The 13,670-nt window shown below is 39.2% G+C and overlaps 1 protein-coding gene across 4 annotated transcripts in view; it reads right to left on the bottom strand.

Moving 5' to 3' along the window:
• Window positions 1-8,328: 8,328 nt before the first annotated feature.
• The window catches only part of ROBO2 (roundabout guidance receptor 2), a 417,793-nt gene continuing 412,451 nt past the window's right edge, over window positions 8,329-13,670 (bottom strand). For all 4 annotated transcript variants that reach the window (XM_035115776.2, XM_035115781.2, XM_060273643.1 and 1 more), the window contains one exon: window positions 8,329-12,845. In XM_035115776.2, coding sequence (XP_034971667.2) covers window positions 12,844-12,845 — 2 coding nt within the window. In that variant the 3' untranslated portion in view covers window positions 8,329-12,843. The remainder of the gene's footprint in view (window positions 12,846-13,670) is intronic.

The raw sequence follows: 13,670 nt of genomic DNA, 5'->3' as shown, positions 1-13,670 counted from the left end.
GAGGGAGCCGGCGTACAGCTTCCAGGTCATGTGGCCAGCATGACAAAGCCGCTTCTGGCAAACCAGAGCAGCACATGGAAACGCCGTTTACCTTCCCGCTGTAGCGGTTCCTATTTATCTACTTGCATTTTGACGTGCTTTCGAACTGCTAGGTTAGCAGGAGCTGGGACCAAGCAACAGGAACTCACCCCGTCACAGGGATTCGAACCACCGACCTTCTGATCAGCAAGCCCTAGGCTCAGTGGTTTAACCACAGCGCCACCTGGGTCCTATTCAATGCTGAGGAGCCCCATCATTTGACAGGGGAGGCCCAAGATCTCAGCAGCACAGAATAAGGTGTCAGGGGTAGAGGAAAGCCAGACAACTTCTCTAGGGCAACAGTGGCACATCAGTAGCCAGGAGCAGACCCAGCCCATGAGGAGTGCTTCACTTCAGGCCAGGAGCTGTTGGCAAGAAAGGCAGTCTTACAAGTAGCTGGACTTTCCCCACTTCTGTTTAAAAGAGTGGTGGGTAGGCAGGGCCAATTGTTGGAACAATTTCATGCTCCTGTGCAGCTCTTGATCCTGGAATCCTGACTCTTGGTCTTGTCCTTGAACTGCTTTTAAGGGAACCTGGAAGCTTATCTCCTGAGCTGGGCTGATCGTTACCTCATCACTGGTATCCTGGGGTGACTGGACTAATTTTTGCTCTTATATTCCTGAGTTTACACTTTCAGAATAAAGTTTAGCTTCTTACTTGCAAGAAAGCCCAATTGTTGTTATTTGTGGGTGGGAGTCAGGATATGCTGCTATTTATTTGAAAGTTGGGTAGTGTGATCAAACCGTGTGGGACCCTTTCCATGCAGTAATTGGCTTCAAGGACTTAGGTGGTTAAAGCAATTTCTAGTATGTCAGGGAAAACCTTTTGGCTGAAGAAATCACATGAGCACAACTTCACACATCATTTACCATGTGACACCAAACCCATGCTGATGGAATAAAAAATGGTAATATTTGTGTGACTGTGCCAAAGACATTCAGGTTATGATCTAAAGTGATGATATTTGTTTTATTGCTGGTTTAGCTCCCATGGACACAGGATACAAACAGTTATCTTGTGAAAGTAACACAGTACATCAAATGCATCAATTCTCAACCTATTTAGAACCATCGACATAACCACTGGAGAGATATTACTAAATATGAGAGCCCCTTCTCTGCTATTACGTTTGCAGGAGAGGAAGATTCTTATCATTGTTTCACTCAGGAATGTGCATGAAGAAGCAGTGGTGAAATTTGCTCACCAAGCATTTTACTTAAATAACTTCTCTAGCAATCTGAAAATGATTCCCTGAGTGCCTGCCATTAATGCTATAGCTGTAGTGAAGCCAGGTGCCTTACAAAGCTCCTAGATGGTTTAGGGTAGTCCAAAACCAATTAATCAATGCCAGGCTACATGATGATTTATGACTTAGTACATTGCTTTATACTTTGCTGTTTTGAACTGAAACCATTCCAGAGAGCTCACTGGAAAAACAGATATACCTTTATTTTAGAGAGACACTGTGATGACATTGATTGAATTTCATAGACTGAGACTGGGATCAAGTAGTGATGTAGATCTTTCCAATGCACAAAACTTCTGGCATAGAGCATCTGACAAAAATCCAACTTTCTAGATGATGCAAGATCCGTTAAATTAGTGGTGGTCTGTATTTTCTTTCTGACCGTCTTTCTGACAGTGACAAGCAACCGGAAGAGACCTCCAACTTATAACTGTGAAGAGTGTAACCAATAACTTCGCAAAATGCAAATGTGTCAGACAGTAAGTTAATGTTTATACAGAAGCCACTGGCTATGAAGATAGGGAACTCCCCTAGCCAGACAGCCAAAGTTGTAACTTTTTACATCTTATATGAAAATGTGAGCTCAATATTTACAGTATGATATATGAGTAATAAATGCAAAACTAATGTTCAGAAAATGAAAGATAAGATAGTCCTTTGAGGAACTAAAATGTTCTTATCTACGTATTAATAGAAAAGGGATACAGAATAGGTTCTCCATATAGTAAAGCTGGGGACAGTTGCACAGTAAGAAGGTTCGTTGAATGAACTTAAGTAAAGAGAGGCATTTGATGGTTGGGGCAGTTTTTGACTTTGATGGCTAATTTGCTGTTCATGCTAGCTTTACTATACCACTAAAGTTGTTGAAAGTTGATTGAACTGCGGCATGTTGATTGGGAGTAGAGATGAGATCTACGTTTAGCCTTATGGGATAACAATCATGTATACTTCACTATGTGCAGAACCTTATTTTACATTTTGATACTGGCAAGAACTACTCAGGGAAATTAAGCTAGACTTAAAATATATATCTGAGCATTACAGATTACTAGAAAAGCTAACCAATAGATTGAAACCAATAGACAAATAGAAGAGGATGCCTTCACCCCGGTATGGCTCCCCTTTATCACATACACAGCCCAACAAGACAACAACAAGATCCACCGACAGCATACAAATCAATCTGGCTTGCCTGACCCAACAAGCCCTCTCCCCTCTCACAAATGCAAACAAACCCCACTGCAGCCAACCACAGATAGCCAACCACACCCTGCCCCCAATACCTCTCACTACCAAGGAAATGTAATAAATGAATAAAAAGAGAACCTACCCAGCTGACGCTGACACAAAACCCCACACCTACACTATACAAAAGAATATAAGCCTCTCTCCCAACCTTATGCTCAACGCTAATTTCTCACAACAAATGTAACTGATTTGTAAGAAAGACTGTACAACCTGAAAAAAAGAGACAAGGCATGTACCTGGTACTTTTTGTAAACCAAGCAAATATTTAATAGAAATAAAAAGTTTTTTAAACAAAAATAAATAATCAGAGCATTACAAACTGGAAAAGTACATATTCCAAATTAGGTGATTATGCATAATGTATTTTAACAGTATCTCTATGGCAACCTAAACCCAATATACCCAATATACCAAGAACAAGCATTTGGTTCACATGCTTCCTTCTTCCCTCCTCTCCTTCCTTCCTGTGCTTGATGTAAAGAGAAATTTGCAGGGTTTGATAAACTACAGGCATTATGTGGTCACTGGTTGGGTTCCGGCTCCATGCTGGTGATGAAGGTGGGGCAAAATGCTCTCTAGGAAGTGGGCAGTTTCTGATACGTTTTTCACTCCTGCCTGTACAAAGGAGTTGTCTTGCTTTTTGCTTCTGCATTTCCTACCTCAAACAGTCTAACACCTTCTATTCTTCATACTATCCTTATAAACTCCGCTATCTTATGTTAGCTCCCTTCCTCCTGGAATGGTTGCTCCCTCTTGTTTTCCAACCCAATTTCTACTTTCATGCCTTTTATGCCCCCCTCTTCCTCCCTTTCTATATATATTCAAAAAAGTTTCCTTTCTGTCACCTTTGTTCTCCTCCTTGCATGGTTTTTTGGCAGGCAGTCATTTCTATTTAGCCCACATGAGGCTATTTCTTTCTTTCCACCAACCAATCACAGAGGTTCACTGCCTTTTAGCTCTGTGCTCCTCATCAGATCAACGAAAACGTTTACAGAGCAGCCACTGCACCTCCTATCAGGCACATTTGTTGACTGCTTTCTTCTGTCTGCTTGCTTCCTTCTCCATCACATAATCACAAGATGAAGTGCACAGACACCATTTGAATGGCCATGCCTATCAACTTTGGGGGCAGTGGCCCCATCAAGTATTTTACTGGGGGCGTCAGCGAAGGAACCTTGGCCTCTACGAGATGGCTTCTATGCCCTGGACTAGAATCCTGGTGAAGGTTTAAATGTGGATTTCATTTACCCATTCATTTTATATTCCTTTCACCATTTCAAATGAACCAAGGTGGACTACGTGAAAATTAGATAAAACATTACAAATCATGTTGAACCAGGACATGGCAAGTCCGAATCTGGACATGTGTTGAAGCATTTACAAGATCAGTCCAGCATATTAAATAGCCACAGAAAATGCCAAGTTGTATTAACTTCAACAGGTAAAAAAATAGTTGTATGAATCAGCCCTTATTTCCTGTGTTACCTGTCAGCACATCTTGGCCACATATGGTGTGTTCCTCCTTTTATAGTCAGAACTTCAAATTAAATCTGACAAAGAATTACACGTTCCCATGTCCTCCCTTAGCAGCTGCTTTCTGCTGAGTGACCTGCTATTTTAGTTTTGTGTGACACACATGCATTCCTTGTAGTTCGCGTTTGCTGCAGTTTGATAGATATTGCCACTGACATTCTCCATATTTCATATGCCAGGGAATAAAATAAAGAAGAAACTGGAAGGTAAAGCCATTCATAGACTGTTAGCTCGCATTCTTCTTACTCCCAGTTATGGTATTCAGGAATATAAAGATTCTAATTCGATTGCATTGTCTTGATACAATTCTCTGATTTGTATTAGGCATGTATGCCCAGGATACCAAAAGCAAATATTGCACAGGCAGCTTAGTCATAAGTCTCAGTGGAGCCTTACTTTAAAGTAAGTGGGCTAAGACTCCAGTCCTATGGTGTGAGTGTGTATGCTAGAGTGAAAGTGTAGGCATTTTAATTACCTTACCCTAAGCCCACCTGGGTTCTTACTGGCAAGGTAGAAGTGAGGGTAGAATAGCACACTTGTGTTTTTCTGTCCCATTGTCCTTCCCATTGGAAAAAAATATGGGAGAGAGAGGAGAGCAAGAGGTTTAGGCCAGCTTCTGAAGTGGTCCAAATCTTTCCTTAGGTTGAGGGATGGAGCCCAAACTATTTCCAAGTCCTCCCTTGGCACACCCCTGCACTGCCCCTAATGTGGCCTCTTTTTCACCTGGCTGACGTTGGATGGTAAAGTTAAAATTCAGTACAGTAGCTAAACTATTATTGCCCCAAGTCTGTTCAGAAGTCAGTCCTATTGAATTCAATGGAAAAATACTTCCCGGAAATGGGATTAGGACTGCAGCCTTAGTCCCTTTGCTGCCTAGAACTTGCTTTGAGTAAACATGGGTATGAACAAGTTAATTTTTGACTTCTACAGTAGCTCTAATTATGCAGTTGCAGTTAAACCAATGGGATTTATAAAATATACAAATAGTAAAATAAAATGATGATTATGGTGATGATGATAATAATAATAATTTCTATACCACCTCCATGCAAGGATCACAGGGTGGCTTATAATACATACAAAAAAAACCCCACATGCCATAATAACAAAAAACAATGATGCCCCACTCCACATACTCCAGTTTTAAAGGTCATAGATTGTTCAATTAATAATAATAATAATTTTTTATTTATACCCCGCCCTCCCCAGTCAAAACTAGGCTCAGGGCGGCTAACACCAATAAAATTATAATAAAACATAAAAAGCAATTAATTAAAATACTGATTAAAATACAATATTAAAATTTAAAATGCAGCCTCATTTTAAGTAGTCCATAAATCCAAGCCATGAGGGAGGAAAACACAGGGGTCAGACTAAGTCCAACCCAAAGGCCAGACGGAACAGCTCTGTCTTGCAGGCCCTGCAGAAAGATGACAATCCCGCAGGGCCCTGGTCTCATGTGAAAGAGCGTTGCACCAAGTTGGGGCCAATACTGAAAAGACCCTGGCCGTAGTAGAGGCCAATCTAGCCACCTTATGGCTCAGGATCTCCAGTATATTGTTGTTTGTGGACCTTAAGGTCCTCCGCGGGCATACCAGGAGAGGCGGTCCTGTAGGTACGAGGGTCCCAAGCTGCATAGGGCTTTAAAGGTCAAAACCAGCACCTTAAACCTGATCCTGTACTCCTGTAATTAGCCAAAGGCGTGGGAGAAGAATGTTTTTTGCCTAGTGCCTAGGCAAGATATGTAACACAGGTACCAGACAAGCCTCTTCAAGTAGAGCATTTTACAAGCGGGTTGGTTCATATGGAGAGAGGTTGTCCTTGAGGTATTGCAGTACTTGCGTGTTTGCTTAACAGATATTTAAATGACAAGAGTGGGATGGTCTCAAAAGTTGAATTTCAGAATTCAAAATTAAATTGGAATAATTAAACACTGCTGAATTTTAGAAGTAAAGAAACTCATTTTCCTGTGGTTTCAAGTCTGCTATTGCATGGAAAACATTAGAAAATGTGAAAAATACAGCTGTTGGTAGTTATCCCATTCGTGACTTCTTTGAAATCTATTTATTTTCATGAGCAGAGTCCTTCACAAACTGTCAAAACCTAAACAGTACTCTGCTTCTGACTTTTGTGTGTGAGACATCTAAATGTGTTCAGCTGGATGTGGTTAGAAGCTTCTCCACAACTGGGGACTGTGCAAGTTCCATCCCCACTTTAAACCCATGTCTTCACTCTCGGTGCTTGAATAGGGTTATAATATTGTTGAAAAGATTCAGAGGATCTAATTTCAGCATAGCAACTATGACAATTATAGGCCTTTCTGAATTATATAGTGAGGATGTGCCAGCCAGAGAAGAAATGGAAGAACTGTGGCCTACAGGGGAAAATACTTGAGCGTATGCCCTTGACCTACCCAGTGATGCCTGTGCGATCTCTGTCACAGCAGTGAGTCCAATAAGTAATTTTAGACTTTGAACCACATTGCAAATTAGCTGTAAGACTGGGATTGCTGGTGTGGTGGGACATGATGATCCATGTGGGATGCATTCAAGCAAGTTCCCTTGTCACGTTAAAACAGAGATAGTCAATCTTTTAAAATGCTAGTTATAAGTAGATCCTGCCTCCTATAGGGTTCCCAATGATCTCCATCCTGACTGATCATTTCCACCCCAACTTACCGGTAGTTTAAAGAAGGCTGTAGTATTCATAATGCTGGCCCAGAGGAAGTCCCAAGACTGTGCCGTGTCAGTGACTGAAGGTTTGACTTTGCTCTAAGATAAGCTTCAGCATACAGCAGAGACAGTCCCTATTTTTGGTACCTGATAAAGCACTGTCCCAGTTTTTGCTGTGGACAACTAGGATACTTTTAAAAAAATGGTTGGTGTAAGTTGCTAGAGTTGTTGTCAGTCTTTCGGTTTCTGTGCCTTCCTCAGTCTTCAAGACCTTAAATCTGTGCAGGGTAAACAGACACATCTTGTCTCTAGTGCACATGAATGTAAACCATATATTCCGGCGTATAAGACGACTGGGCGTATAAGACGACCCTCAACTTTTTCCAGTTAAAATATAGAGTTTGGGATATACTCGCCGTATACGAAATATGACCCGGCGTATAAGACGGCCCCCGACTTTTGAGAAGATTTTCCTGGGTTAAAAAGTAGTCTTATACGCAGGAATATACAGTACATGTACACAAACACTAAGGACTCACTTCCCATATTTGAATTATTCAGAGCACATTGCACAATCTTGTCTCCCCCTCCTGGTATATCTGTACATCTGTAGTCAAAAACAAGAGCACACTCAGCTTTTAAATCCATGGGGAGCAGAAATGCTATACAGCAGGAGCAGTAGACCTTTCAACAATGTGTAACAGTTAGGGTATGAGTGTGTTGGGGAGACAGACATCTTGTTATCATTGAATACATGGTCCCTATTTACATCTGTGAAATGGTGGAGGGTATGACAGTCCCTAAAAGGACTGTAAGCGGACTTATTTTCCAATTCTGTAGAATGCTAACTAGGTTGACCTAGTGAAAAAGGAGGTCAGAGAATTAAAAACTTTATAACCCATGACTCCTGCAGCAAAGCTACAGCTCTTCTACTTTTTGCCATTAAACTCTGGACTTCATAACTTTTAAAAAGTCTATGTGGCTTCCCTTTTCTTGTATTTTTTCCTTGCCACTTCTACAGTGTTTGGTGATTTGGTAGACTGTCACTGTAATTCCTTTGTGTAGGAAAGGACACAGCCAATTGATATAAAAGGTCAAAACTGTACTGAGAGTACGCAATAGATTTCTTAGTTCCAAGGCATTAAAGCACAGAACCTGCTGTTTGCAGTGCATTTCCTACATTTTTGAAATTAATGAAAGTGTATGTATGACACATTAGATAACTTTCCATCAGATCATATACAAGTCCGACTCTTGAACATTGAGAACCCTTTCACTTTGAATGTAGGCAACCGAATCACATTTCAAAGGCATGAGAATACAGGTTGGGAATGAAAAAGCCACTTATGGGCAGGGAATTTCCTGCACATAATAGAGCTCAAAACTCTCGTATGATGGTCTATAGACATGACACGGTGGGCAAGTCAAACTCAGGTGCCTCACACCAAGCATTCACAGCCCACTTTGTGAAATGTGCCACAGAGAGGCATTCAAGTGCCTACAATATGTAGCTTAGTTGGTAGAGCATGAGCTTTCTAATCTCAGGGTTGTGGATTCGAGCCCCACATTGGGCAAAAAGATCCTTGAATGGCAGGGAGTTGGACTAGATCATGGGTAGGCAAACTAAGGCTCGGGGGCCAGATCCGGCCAGATCACCTTCTAAATCTGGCCCACAGACAGTCCGGGAATCAGCTTGTTTTTACATGAGTAGAATGTGTGCTTTTATTTAAAATGCATCTCTGGGTTATTTGTGGGGCATAGGAATTCATTATTTTCCTTCAAAATATAGTCTGGCCACCCACAAGGTCTGAGGGACAGTGGGCTGGCCCCCTGCTGAAAAGGTTTGCTGACCCCTGGACTAGATGGTCCTTATGGTCCCTTCCAACTCTACTGTAGCAATCATTCCAGAAGCTCACTTTTAGTTTACCGTACTTCTTCTCTAGAAACATTCCCAACAGAGAGCACAATGTGATTAAAATAAGCACAGTAAAACGAATCTTTCTTATTTTTTCACACCACCTTGGTCAGCATTTACAAAGACAGTACAAAAACTCTTTTGTCATGTTTATGGATTTTGTTAATGAGTTTTGTAACATGGTCCAATTTCCTTATTTTTTTTGCTTACCGTGGAACATCAGTGAGGTTAATGACATTTTGGAGAGTTTAGAAAACCACAACAGGACTTTGTAAGACCAGTCTACCTGGAAGTGGAGTGTCACGGAAGAAAAAGCACAGCATGTTTTATAATTACTTGATTGCTCCCAGTTCAGGTTTATACAGTCATCATGTAGTGATAGTGCTAAATTCAAGTTTCTTTAACATAGGTTTGAAATGTGTAAGTTTTATTTCCCCCCAGTAAATATACAATACACACTGAACATTACGATTAACCAACTTTATGCCCATTAAACTTTGCTTCACTAACACATGAAACACATTAAGAGGTCATAATTATTATTTTTTTGTGACTGAACAAACTGTTGTCAATGAACAATTTTATAAAAAAATGTAGAAAACAGTTCTAAGTGTTGCCACTACACCCCTTCCTTAAGACACATTATGCACAAGAAATATTTTCAATTATAAAAAGGAAAAAAAGTTCTTTTAAAAAAATGTTAAATTACATTACATTTTTAAAAAATATGTTCTGTGATTATTTGAGGTTCACTGAATGGGTGAGAGACAGAGAGATGGAGAGAAAGAGAAAGCTTCATTGTTGAAATAATGGGGTTTTGTTATACATAAAAACTCCTCTTTATAGTAGCCTATAATAGACAGTGATATTCTAGTACTCCACAGGTTTAATACTGACACAAAACTTCCCAACTGAAGTGATGAAGACACATATATGAAGGAACCTGGGACGGCTACTTTTACTCAGACTAGATTTGACAAGAAATTGACTAGTAAGGTGTTCCACCAAAGCTCAGCACAGGTTTCTAAGAGACAATTAAAACATTAAGGAAGATCAAATACCGGTAGTACAGTCCTCAGGGGCCTGTACAACTTTAGAATGCAAATGTTCCAATGTGCTCTTGAAGTTTTCCTACATGCAGAAAGTTTGTGATAACTGATATTTTTCAAAGGTAGAACAGGACTCTGAGGACTCTACCATATACATATTGTTATAAGATCAGTTATGAGATCAACTTTTCATAGTACCTGTAACAGCAGTATGGGTGCAATTACCACTGCGGCTGTTCTCATCATGTGCGGTTAGGCTAGGCTGCATGGTTAGGCTAGTAGTGGCATGCTACCATACTACATGCAATCCACCTTAGCTACATTGGGGAAAAACAGTTTTAAATCCAAACCCTTTATTCAGTTAGTATGGCTTCAAGTAATCACTTCTAGTTTCTTTTTTCTCCACCCAGTCTACTACACATGCCAGATATTATCATGTATCACTGTCTCAGCTGTGTGTCATCTCAGGAACCAATTTGCATTTGGATGCCCTTATTTTTGAAAATTAATTACTGTTCTGTAGTTTCAGCACAAGTCTTAAGATGTGCCTAGAAATCTAAGTCACCTGGTAGATTTTTTTAAAAAAGGTTATATGAATCCTTTATAAAATTGCAATCCAGAGAAGCAAAAATTGAGGCACGTACTATTTTGACTGGATAGCAAATACCTTATCTCAGGTGAGATGGGAGTTGGGGTAAGGGAGCATCTGGACTCAGTCCAGGAATGGCTTTTCCCATTCCATCCCAGTATGATCAGTGCTGTCCAAGGCTTCTGAAGGAAACTCGCAGCAGTGGTCATCAGATTAAGTAAGAAGGGGGAAAGAGGCATGCAGACTGAATCAAACGCCCCTCGGTGATATACCCGCCTAACAACGGATTAGTGCTTTATTCAGTTCTCTAGCATAGCACCTATCTGATTTGGGGGTTGGGGCATGGAGACTCTGCTCCAGTGCAGATACAGCTGTGTCAGGTGCTGAGATAGGTTGCTAGAGATGTGGAGTTTCTCTCCTTAGTAGCAGCTTATTGTGTCTTCATTACATGGATCTGTGTACAGAAAACAAAGTTTGTACCCAGAATACTATTGCTGGAACATGGTGCCAACACATTAACATACTGAATTTAGGAAAGGGAAAAGAAATGTCAGTTTTTATACATTTGTTGAATATTTCTGTACATTTATAAAATAATGGCTTTAACTATATCCAGCATTTCAATAAGCAAGAACATTACATAAATTCCTTGGTCACAGACACACACAAAATATTTATCCTTGATTTGATGGGGGTGGGTTTTTTTTTGGTTTGCCAATGCCCTGACGTTACAAAAATGAGATTTTATATTTGCAGTGCTGATTTAGAATTGGTAATGACAATGTTTTATCTTATCAGCAATCTAAATGCAATGTAATAAAAAGCAGCATATAGCTAGCAGATTTTTTTTCCTGAAAGTATATGTCACTTACAACAGTGTGAGAGCCAAGGCAAAGTATTAAAACAACATGGACTGATTGTAAGTAAAACGTGTTTAAATGCAAGTGTGTAATAATGATGTGATTGAATGACATAAGCTCTGTGATGTAAACTTCAAACAAAATATTTAATGCATTTGATATACATTTACAGTATTTCTAACAGAGAAATAAAAATACTGTAGAGGAGTTGGAGAAAAACATGAGAACTAATGATGAGACAGGATGCTTTTGTTAATGTCCACTTACAGAGAGTTTGGTTTATTGAAAAAGTGTATAAACATGCATCATGTTTTCATAAGAAGAGGCTTGAAATTTACTCATCAAAAATAGGTCAAAGATGTTTTCTTTTCTTTGTTTCTATCCAGTTTCCAATAATGTACTGAATTGGCAAAAGACACATTAAATTCAAAACCGATCATAAATTTACCATTGTTTTCTTTTCAAACATTGTAACCCAAGATTTAAGGTACAAATGAATTGGGTTGCAGTTTGTGACAATTTTAGATAATACAACACAAAAATATGTTTAGAATGCATAAAAACAATTATGCTATGGATTTCAAGTGATGCAGCTCTACACCTTCCATCGTACTGTACATGTATTGGAAAGATGAACTAAGATAGTCTAGCTTTTTTGGAAGCAGCTTGGATATCTCAATCATAAATTGCACCTTTAAGTCTTGCTAGATATTCCTAGCTCATATGGTTCATGTTTCCTGGAGGGGAGAGTGACTCAAGCATAGTAATTTTTAAAACTATAGTATTAAAGAATAGCTTTAGTGAAACACCTTAACTTCCTTCCTTTGTTAGCAAGATCAACTGTGTTGAACAAAGGAAAACTGATACTAAGAAGAGAGGAGGCTTTTGTGTTCTCGTCTGGTCTTGAAACTCACACTTCCATCATTTGACCCCTTTTTTAATGGTAAAAGCAACACATTGCTTATTATTTCATATAGGATTCCATCCCTGATGCCCCAATAAGCCTTTGCTAACATCAGTTTGCCAGTCATCTTCCTAATTCTACACCCAATGGAAAACCACCTAACATAATTCATTACATCCAGCATTATCCAACATAGCTTACAGTACATAGACTCCTTTCACATTCAGACTTTTATTTTCTTCTTCTTCTTCATGTCACGAGGAGTAAGAGTTTTGTGCTTATCACCAACAAAAAAAAATTGCAGTGCAAACTTTAAACATAAAAAGTTACACAATTAAAAGTTATTATATGGCACCACAGCCTATTAATTCACATATAATACAACAGACCAATAAGAACAGACAATAATATGAACATAGCTAAAAAGAAGGTGAGCTTGCATAGCAATGCAATAAAAAGAAATTATATACAAGGGAACTGTTTCATCCTGCAGGGTGATCTTTTTCTCTTCTTTATATATGTTTGATAAGAAATAGATTAAGGTGGAAGGTGTAGTATAGAGAAGAACACAGGTAGAGTATCTGTGGGATATGTGTGGCTGTGTGTCTTTACATTGCATTTACAGTTCTTTTAATAAGTAAGTACATAAATAAAGAAAATGTTCATTGCACTGTTTTAGTGTCATCACTTCCATGAGTTCATACCTTGATGGCCCTTGAGAGCAGCTTGAGATGTTTCTGTTCCAACTACTCTGTTAAACAAAAAGCAAGAACATTATTATGTTTTAAGATATGTACTTTACTTTTAACTTCTATGCATATATCATTCAGACATATATTTTACAAGCAGACCATAAAAATCATTAACATTCTGATTGGTTCAAGTGATAACTTTTGTTAAAACGAATGCTATTGTAGGGACTGTTATTTTTTACAGTATTTATCTTTGGAATGTAAACTGTAATTGTACTTTTTCCAATTATTTTCTCAGTGAATGCAGTACCAAAACGTGAAGTTCTTCATAGAACAGCGATACCTATTACCCTCCTGACACAACACAGCATAGCTGTCTTTTAGAAAGCAAATGTATGTATGCAGAATTTTACCTCTTCTGCTTTTTGTTGAGGAAATATAAAAACTGCAAGTGCTCAATAACAATGCTTTTGAAGGAACCCTATGAATTGTTCAGCTAGTTGTCATTCAAATGGGGAATCTGAGTCTGAATTGCTAAACTCCAGGTTGCAGATGGAGTGTCATATTAGTCAGTGTTCTGTTGTGTGAAAAAATCCCTGCATATAGAACAGTTCTAACCTAGCTTGAGCTCTCAAATGCCAACTTTCTGTGTGGAGGGATTTTGTTTTGTTTTGTCAGTGGAGCCTTCACACTGTAGTCTGTGTAGCCTCCCACACATATGTGGGGTGGATGGGATTCCTTGTTTGGCTGCTCTTTTATTCACAAAATATTTTATTCCTTTTCTCTTTCACACTGCCTGCTTTCCAGCTTTTAAATGTTGTATCTGCGTTTTGAACACCACTCCCATGAGTAGACACATGCTTTCCCTCCCTAAATGTGCAACT

This window comes from Zootoca vivipara, chromosome 4 (assembly GCF_963506605.1).
Source record: "Zootoca vivipara chromosome 4, rZooViv1.1, whole genome shotgun sequence".
In the NCBI taxonomy this organism is placed as follows: domain Eukaryota; kingdom Metazoa; phylum Chordata; class Lepidosauria; order Squamata; family Lacertidae; genus Zootoca; species Zootoca vivipara.
This window is presented reverse-complemented; position numbering and strand designations above follow the sequence as displayed.